The sequence below is a fragment of the Mytilus californianus genome, unplaced genomic scaffold (assembly GCF_021869535.1).
Source record: "Mytilus californianus isolate M0D057914Y unplaced genomic scaffold, xbMytCali1.0.p SCAF_8, whole genome shotgun sequence".
NCBI classification, from domain to species: domain Eukaryota; kingdom Metazoa; phylum Mollusca; class Bivalvia; order Mytilida; family Mytilidae; genus Mytilus; species Mytilus californianus.
Window position 1 is genome coordinate 53409751 of NW_026262734.1, and position 10108 is coordinate 53419858.

The 10108-nt window shown below is 31.5% G+C and overlaps 1 protein-coding gene across 1 annotated transcript; it reads left to right on the top strand.

Moving 5' to 3' along the window:
* The first annotated feature begins 2656 nt into the window (after positions 1-2656).
* On the top strand, positions 2657-9905 carry LOC127710607 (metalloproteinase inhibitor 3-like). The gene is made up of 5 exons (XM_052216558.1): positions 2657-2816; positions 4821-4930; positions 5501-5603; positions 8144-8286; positions 9327-9905. Exons 1-5 carry the CDS (start codon positions 2699-2701, stop codon positions 9459-9461), a joined length of 609 nt encoding a protein of 202 aa, XP_052072518.1. The 5' UTR covers positions 2657-2698; the 3' UTR covers positions 9462-9905.
* Positions 9906-10108: the final 203 nt, after the last annotated feature.

The window sequence follows — 10108 nt, forward strand, 5'->3', positions numbered from 1 at the left end:
CTAAATTATGACATTATTTTAGTAAACGTAGACAACACTCTTCTGATTTGTTCTAGATTTTTGATTAAATCAGATATTCTTTTTAGTATAGTCCTTGCTCATTCGTGTTGAACAGCTCTATGTATCATAATGATAAACAGTTTATATTTAGGAAACGTATCACCTTTATACAGTTGTGCATACATACAAGCATTTTATTTTGACAGATTTACAGGCGAACGTTAACTGCAAAGAAAAAAACCAGTTCATAAGTTATGTTCAGTTTTCTATTTGGTCTTAAATGATGAAAGGATTGATATACTTGTTATATATCATTTTCATTTAGTCTTTACAAATTATGAATCAGTTCAATCAACAACTGACAGTATCAACATAATATTAATAAGTACAATGTGTATAAGCAATAATACACTGTATCTCTTCTGCTTCCATCGTCTTCTTTATGTATTTTCCTCCAGGGTTGTCGGACAAACAGGTGTTGTTTTTTTTTTTCTCTCATAAGGATGCAAATAAAATCGTATGCACAATACATGAATCCAAACTAAAATGCAGTTCACAAAGCCTCTGTTTTATCAGTTTTACATGTATAAGTACACAAAAGGACATTCTTTTTACACGATATTTCACAGAATTTCGCGTCCTAAATCAACACACGATTACCTTTTTGTTCGTTTACAACTTCACATACAACCCTTCAGTTGTTATTTCCAATTTAATTGTGAAAACCAAAAAAAAAAAAAAAAATCTTCTCCACGCAAATATTTTTCATTGAAAAAAGAGGTTTGGTGTTACCAATTAAATTTAAAGGGATTATATACCTATGTATAGTTACTTCTTTCAGAAGAATCACTATGGACGATACCAAGTTTCAATGAAATATGATTCAAGAGATAAAAGAATGAATTGTAAAACATTGTAAAAGGTCATAATTTTCCTTGATTAAAATGCAAATTATAACATATTTTAACATTTAATTTGCTTGATTGTTATCGTGTGGTGTTGGTAAAGGCAGAAATAATCCTTTCCTCCATTTATTAGATTGCCATACAAAATAAATCGTCGTGGGCGGATATCTTAACTTTAAAAACAAATAATGTGAATTTTGTACTGTTTTTCTGTCATGAACTGCTGTCTTATTAGCGGTATTTTTTTAACATTAAAGATTAAGATATAAATAAAGGCAACAGTAGTATACCGCTGTTCAAATGTCATTATTCGATTAGGAGAAAACCAACCCGGGTTACAAACTAAAACCGAGGAAAACACATCACCTTTAACATGTATAAGAGGAAAACAAAGGAACAACAGAAACAATAACCTGCAACAACAATAAATGCTAACATACATAGAAACGGGCTATTAGATAACAACTGCCATATTTCTGACTTGATCCAGGACAGTTTAAGAAACAATGGTGGGTTGAACCGAGTTTTATGGCCTCTCCAACTTATATGGCAATGTTAAAAAAATACCGCTAAAATGGCAAAACGAATACTTCATGACAGGAACACAGTACAAACAAACGCAAATTAATCTCAAATTCAGTTGGATATATATATATATTATACGTATATGAGTGCCACTGAAAAAGGGTAATGTATGACATGACATCATTAATATGTCTGAAACATGTGACGTGTAAAAGTAAATGATAAAACTCTTCAAATTGATATGATTTTATCTTCCATGACATAATTGTGTAGTAATGTAGTTGTTTTCTTATAAGTCACGAGACGTATTTTTCGTTTTTGTGTTTGATATATGTCGTTTTAAGAGTTTATTTTTTTTTCATGGTGTGGCCCTTTACAGCTTACTTTCCAATATGGTTTTTGCTCATATCAAAGGCCCCCTACGTTGACCCATAATTCCTTACATTCAGTCATCTTGATGCTGGTATTTAGTTAGTTGTCGTATTGCAAATCATATTACATCACCTCATTGTATTAAAGAAACCTTTTTCGATTAAATAGCTGCATGATATCAGGATGAACCAGTGATTGCGTTGGAAATTGATCCAATTTACAGATATGGTGATATTTTGGAAAACAAGAGAGACAAGAAGATATAAAATGGAACGAACTTCCATCAATCAATGGACCAGTTACATTTAATTTAGTAAAAAATAATAATCCATAACTTATCATACAGAAACATAACTTGTGGGAGAGCAATTATAAATATGTTTAAATAACATTTGAATAAGTTAGGTTAACAAGAACATATCTAAATAAAACCTTAGGGAAATGGAAGATGTGAATGAGTTTTTAATTGAACATCTGCAATGTACTAGAGGTATATTTACATTAACATGTACTTTATTCACAATCCTATTAATATTGCTCTTCAGTGAACATAATTCGTCGAACACATTTTACTTAATATAATTCCACACTCAATTAAAACGTGATTATGTTACACGAGGGAAGTGAAGGGTGTTTATAAAGTTTATGCTATTTATTCGCAAGATTGATCCTGCTGTTTACTCAACAAACGAATTGCATTGTACACGCGGTCACACCGATTTTTCAAGCTTCCATTTGAAATGAAAACATGTTTATTTCATGTAATATGTGCACTTACCCTTCTATCATCCCCTGATATCAATTTTACATGACATTTGCAGTGCAAATATTTAAAGACACGAGAATTCAAATAACCGTGAGTAGTACATTTTTAACTAAGGAAAGAAACTGTTAGGATGTTTCAGAAAGTGATACTTCTGTGTATCGTCCTCACTTGGATGACAAATGATGTACATGGTTGTTCATGTTTTGGTTTACAGCACCCCCAATCGCAATTTTGTTCAGCTAACTATGGTAAGTTTAAAAATTAATATGTGCATGAAAGGCCCAATTTTACGTTTTTCAAAAACTAAATTGGTCTTAAATCTTATGTTTTTAATTCCGATTGAAGTTAAATTTAAATGTATGGTTAGCACTGGCCAAGCCAATTAACTGCTTTTTTGGAAAAAATGTTGACGTTTCAAACAAAATGTGTCATTCTCATAAATGGCCTTCAACATTCCTCACTTGTTTTGATCTATTTTTTTGTAAACACACTTCGCTCTCACTACATATGGAATTTACTACTCCCCATATGGAATTTACTCACCCCATTTATATCGTATTAGGTCACTAGCACACTGTGTAACTTATATTGCTAAACCTTTTTATCTTATGGTCAGCACTCGCACTGTGTAGATAAAAATATCCACGAATCCTTGATCTATTCTTTTGAAAATATTAGTATGACGTCATATAGCCTGTTCCGGCATCAAATTTTAGCATCAGACATGTTAAAACTGTTTGTACGCTTTAAGAAGGTGAACAAATGACAAACAGTAACCAATGACCAAACGAATAACCGATAAAAATGTGGTTATATCATATCATGATGCTGGATCAATCAAGTTACGGCATTTTTCGTATTTCACTTCGTGAACTTTTATACGATAAATATTTCTTCATGTAATAAATCGGTAACAGGCCACAACAGTAATAGAACATTTTAATATTACAAAGTAGAAATGGGATGTCTATTATTAAAATTTAGTAACTGAAATGTCTGCTGAAATCGGGCACTCGTGTTTATTCCAACAAAATGTTAATGCTAAATATGGATCCCTGCCGCATTATCTTGACGCACTGCCTCCTTGTGAAAATACATGGCTTCCTCTTCCTTATATAACGCCTTGTAGTATTTTATGTTCGGTAATGTGATCACTATTCTAGTGATATTTTTCGAATAACTTCCTTTTGAACAGTTACAAAAAGTTAATGAACACCATCCAATGACTTTTCCACAATTCATCTGTTAAAAAAAAATAACATAATAAATAAGCCAGCATCAAACTATGTTGTGGAGGTGCTGAATTTTATTAAAAACCAATATTGTCAATCGAATTAATATATTTTTTTTTGTCGTGTATCCTATACATGATATATAATGGTCATGTTTAGTGAACGTTTATAATCTTGTGTTATATTTAACATTGCCATAAAGCGCGAGGTTTGGCTAGCCACAAAACCAGTTTCAAACCACCATGTTTTCTTAAAATGTTCTGTACCAAGTCAGGATAATGGCAGTTGTTATCTTATAGTTCGTTTCTGTGTGTGTTTCATTGTCGTTTGTGGTTTTTTTTTTTTTTTTTTTGTTTCTGTTGTTTAGTTGTTTTCCTCTTTATAGTTGATGTGTTTCCTTCGGTTTTAGTTTGTATTCCGGATTTGTTTTTCTCTCAATAGATTTATGACTTCGAATAGCGGTATACTACTGTTGTTTTTATTCGTCAGATATTATCCTACACAGGTTTCGGAATATTTACTGGAGACTATCCGAACTAATTTCGGCTAAACTACGCTATACTTTCAAAAGACAAGATTTCGTTTAAAAATTCCCATATATAATTATGATATTTGACAGACTAGTGGTTTTTGAACATTTCAGAAATCATATTTGAAAAAAAAAAATAACTTGTTACACGAGTTCAAAATGCAAGGGATCAACAGGGGTGTTGTCATGCCTATTAATTTGACTATCTTTTATGATTGAGTGATTACTAGTATTTAATATTCTGGGGGAGGGTTTTAACGGTTGACTAGACTTCCTATTTGTTTTAAACTTTTGTACAAATTTGTGTCCTGCATGTTTTGATGCAGACTTATAATTTATCTTATGTTCTGTGCAAAGCTGTTTAATATCAGTTCTTACCCGGGCAAGTTGGCTATTTGAAAATCCTCCTCGAAAATACAATGATTTCCTCCCAAATATTACTGTACTGTCATAATAACACCGTTTGGTCAACAATATTGCATATTTTCCAGTATTCTACGGCAAAGTTACAAAGGAGACGTTAATACCAGGCCCACCAGATGATACTGCAAACAACTTTGCGATCTGGAAGTATACATTTAGCATTATTTATAAAATGAAGGTAGGAATAAATACAATTGGAATGTTAATTGTGTGAATTTAAACATAGAATTATATAAAATTTTCAAATGCAAATGGTTCAAGTAAAACATACATTATTGGAACCACTGCTCACATATACTTTGCAAGAAACATGTATTCTTAAACACCGAATGGAGAAGAACTAGCAATAAACGTCGTTTTTTTGTATCCAGCTAACTCCACAATGTTAGTGTCATTCCCGTGGTAACCTGCCTCCCAACACCGTTTTGTTAGTCTAATACTAGTTGGTAAAAAGAGATAACCTTGTAGGAAAAGTGTCAGGTATAGCAATAATATATTTTAAAGAATTATTCTTATAGGTTTTCAAAATTTGAATATAATTAAGAAAAAAAGAATGTACAGTTCTTTTGTTCCTTTTTATCTTTCATACACATTTAATGATAACTTTTTCATTTTAACCCAAATTTTTATCACAATGTCTGCTTCACTAGATTACAACATCAAAATATAACAAACAATGCAAACTAAATATTTGTAATGATCATGTTGATCGAAAAAGCGACTTTCATGCTTTACATTATCTATACAGGGGGTGACAGAATCTGTTGGTCAAGATGTTGTTATAGAGACAAGAGGAAATGGTGCGCTCTGTGGAGTACGTTTTACCGTCGGAGAGTCTTATATTCTAATGGGTAAATACATTGTAGAATGTAAAAATCATTGAGGAATGATATCAAATATTTTCAAGTGATGTTAAAAATGTGAAATATAAATATGTTAACTAAATTATGTGAGCCAGCTCTTCAAATACATTATCACATGGTACATGTATCTTTCGAAGTATTGCAAATTTCCAATGGGTCTTTTAGTGTATTTAATTTGTTAATAACGAACAAAATGGCAAAACTTCATAAGTATTAGCCTTTAAGCTGTTATAAAGAATATTAATCAATTCACACTGCAACTATTTCTAAGCTATAATCTTAACGTGGTGTTAAACATTGTTTCACTCCTATTTTATCTGACATAAAATGATAACATATACGATAAATACAACAATCTATATATTGTACATCTAGTGAAGAGTAAGTAGATACACATGATTAAACCAGCGGTAAAAGCTAAAAAAGGAAAACAAAATAATAATAAAAAAAGACGAACAATTGTCAATAATTTAACACAACAGATACAACTAAGAATGTGAATCTTAAATAAATGTTGGCCCCAATGGTACAATGTAAAGAAGGAATATAATGGCAAATAAGCAAAATGACGAATAGCTTTCAGAACTCATTAACTAAGAATTTAGCGACATTTACATAAACAAATGGATATAAAACCTCATATCCTGGACATGAAAACGCATTACTTTATTTTGTTAATTCAAGTTAATTGAATATCTAATTAATAAACAAAATACTTGAAATGACATTTTGCTAAGAGTAAGGAGATAAAAGGACCTATCAAGATATAAATGAAATAACGAATGAATAAGATAATAGCTAATTACAAAAAAATAGACAAGTAACTATCACATTATCAAAACTCAGGTTAATTGAATATTTGATAAAACAAATATTTGGTATGACAGCGATAGTTCTGAGAGAATTATAACAGTCATATCTTCCTGAAAACGAAACTAATTTACCTTTCGTTATCAGAAAAAAGAAGATGTGGTATGAGTGCCAATGAGACAACTCTCCATCCAAGTCACAATTTATATAAGTAAACCATTATAGGTCAAAGTATGGTCTTCATCACAGAGCCTTGTCTCACATCGAACAGCAAGCAGTAAAGGGCCCAAAAATATCTTTTAACAGTAAGTCTTACATCGGACTCTAACTTTTGTTGAACAGAGTGTGTCGGTGCGTGTTGCTTTGTGTTTGTTTATTCCACATTTGCTAGATCTATAGAGGAGGATTGAGATCTCACTTAACATGTTTAACCTCGCCGCATTATTCATTCTGTTACAAATCAGAAACCCTTAAACTTTGTTCGTCTTATTTGTCTTCTAATTACGGTTTATTTGTATACATCGGACTATAGTGTGGCGTTCATTTAGCTGAACTAGCATGCATTATTGTTTAGGGGCCAGTTAGAATACGCCTCCAGATGCGGGATTTCCTTACTGCATTGAAGACCAATAGTTGACCTTGCACCGTTTTCTGCTTTTTGGTCGAGTGGCTGTCTCTTATTCACACTCCCCGTTGTTATTCGCCATTTTTTTTCTGTTAGATGTCCTTTTATTCTGAAATATATATGACGGTAATATACTCATGATATAATCACGTCCATTGGTGAAAACTATATCCTGGCCAATACATGTTTCACGGTCATGTGTGACGTTCGGTTCACATTTTCGGACCCGCAATCTTTTTATTTACTCATAGTGCGTATTGTGAAGATCAAAGAAGATCGTCACCACTTACATTATACCTGATTCGCTAGTGTGTCGAATAACAAGACGCATCAAACTTTACTTCACATTGGACATGTTTGAAGAAAATGTCCACTTCAGAGAAGAACGAGGGTACTCAATGGGTGATTTTGTTGGGTTTTATTTTTTAAATTAAAGATATTATAAAAAACTACTGTTTAAAAAAATTGTTGCTGTACTATTCAACTTGGCTGCATATATGTTCTGATCAACCCTCTCACGTTTTTTTTTTTTTTTTTTCTTTTTTTTTTTTTGAGGGGGGGTGGGGGGAACTTTAAGTATAAATGTTCCTTTTGTTATATTCCACCTCTCTTTAAAAAAAAAGTCCACGACATCCCGAATTTTCAAGTGCAAATACATTATTTTGTTAATAAGTTCAATAAATAACCAATATGAAATTATCAGTTTACTTTCCAAATGTAAATCCTATTATCATGATTATTACAATGTATCTTTATTCAAGATCTAATATTCAAAATCTCCGATTACAGAATGCTGTTATTTACACGCTAAATGAAGATTAAATAAAATGCGAACTGTTATTTTACAGTCCAAGATGTTTAAAACAAAAAATGAATTAACTTGTGTTATAGGTTTAAAAATTTTCTTGATTTTTCCCTTTTGAACTTCTCAAATTCGATATTCGCTGGTGATTTATTATAAAAATAATAAAAACTTAACTCTTAGGCTTATGAATTAGTACTTCAAACTCATGTTAATATATTTCTAACTAAAGGTTAAACTGTTCCTTTCGAAAATTATTTACACAAGTAATTGTAAGATGTTTGTATTTAGGAAGAACAGGCTCCGATGGAAAAAAGTCTATTGGATTGTGTAATTATATCAGACAACTGAGCAGTCTGTCACCTTACCAAACGTTTTACATGTTTACAAGAGGTGTTAATTCTTACAATTTAAACTGTAGAAGGAGATGCGACGTAAGTAACTTAAACGCAAACCATTCACTTATAAGTTCTCTTTCATAGTTGTTTGTCATTTGCTAATATTCAAGAAGTTACTATTTGTGTATGAAACTATTAATATTGCACTGATTGGGACGAGCCGGAGAGGATTGAGATCTCATAAAATTAGTTTAAGCCTTCTACCTATTCATGTGCCTTGGAGAAGTTGGCAGCTCAGTAAATGACTATATTTTGTTATATCTGAATTATCCGTTATCTGTTGTTATTCCTAGCATTGTGTGGAAGTTTATTTTCAAATCAGATACCATTTTCTAGCTTCATTAAATATGTTTACACTAGTATGACAAGCGTAATGTATTTACCCTTAAGAAGTTGGGGGTTGCACCAACTGTCTGTGTTTGTTATACGAATCACACAAATCAGAGCTTGTTAAAAAAAATATTGTAGAATAAAGAAGGCAGAAACGTTTCTTCACATAATCGTATTCCGATCATCTAAAAAAATTCATGTTGTAAAGTTTTCATATAGAATAAAGGGCATCTCATATGAATTGATTAAAGCTGACCACAAATCAACTCAAAGTCCTTTAAAATATTGTTTATTCCTTTGACTACAATTCAATAATCTGAGTTTGAAACTCATGTGCTGAAAAGGGTACGTAGATATGGAGACAAGGTTGAGGAAAATACTACAATATTTAGATATAATCAAACAAAACTATCAAATGTAAACGGCAGAGGTATTAAAGAATGAGCAAATACGGAAGCACGAAAAGTAAATCAATGCTTTCTAAAAGCTACTTCGTTTGAAAAACGATCTATGTAAATATTTTGTCGTATATTTTGTTGCTTCTAAATCGTTAAATTGCACAACTGCTAAACGATAATCGGACAAAACTCGGGCTCTTCGTAGGCATATGCATACATTATTATAAAAAAGTATTCGGAAGCATACATTGTTCTGATATAAAAAAAAAAGTGTATTTTAGAAGGGTAACTATCTGTCAATAACCTCGCACAGATAATATGTATATAATATGTGTTTCCCATTTTCAGAAAATAAATCCAGATTCAACCGGTTGTAAATATGAGACTGGTAAAAATGATAAGCTTACCATTTGCCTGGCCAAGAATGCTCTGTGCAAACGGGAAAGAAGACGGTGTCGTTGGGTTAATAATGAAACATGTTAGAGTGGTAAAAAAATCAATCAATTTGTACGTCAATATAAATCAATTATATATAAAACTATTAATCAGACTTTCTGATGTACTTGTAAATGAGTAATTTATCGTTAAAATATTGTTGTTTAAATATTTTTAATTGCCAAGCTAATATTGTAATTCCATGAGGTAAAATAAATATAAAAAAACAAATTTCAAGGACAATTCAAAATGATAAGTCCCTTATCAAATGACAAAATCAAAATCCGGAATTTAGCAAACTATTTGAAGAAAAAGTGTCATATTCCTGACCTGGTACCGGTATTTTTGTTTTCGAAAATGGTGGGTTTAACATGTTTGTTCAGCCTGTAAAGTAGATCTACAAAAAGAATCACTAAATTGACAATATTTCACGTTTTAGACACGTGGCAAATGTGTACCAGGATCTGATAGCCTTCCGGCACACCTTATACCCCCCCCCTCCTTGGTTGTTGTTTTGATTCTTGTTATTCAGTTTTCAATGTAGTGTTATTAATACTGTTGTTTTGTCCTTTTCTCGTATTTCATATTTTTGAATGATTGTGTCGGTCTTTCCTCGTTAAGCTTTTTCTTAAAAGCGTCTTCAGCTTCAATTATTGAATCCATGACATTAACAAAATATGTAAGTTTACTAAAGA

Coding starts and splice junctions, on each gene's coding strand:
- LOC127710607 (XM_052216558.1), top strand. CDS start 2,699: ATGTTTCAGAAAGTGATACTTCTGTGTATCGTCCTCACTTGGATGACA. Junction 5,604..8,143: donor AGAGTCTTATATTCTAATGG/GTAAATACATTG, acceptor GTTTGTATTTAG/GAAGAACAGGCTCCGATGGA. Junction 8,287..9,326: donor ACTGTAGAAGGAGATGCGAC/GTAAGTAACTTA, acceptor TCCCATTTTCAG/AAAATAAATCCAGATTCAAC.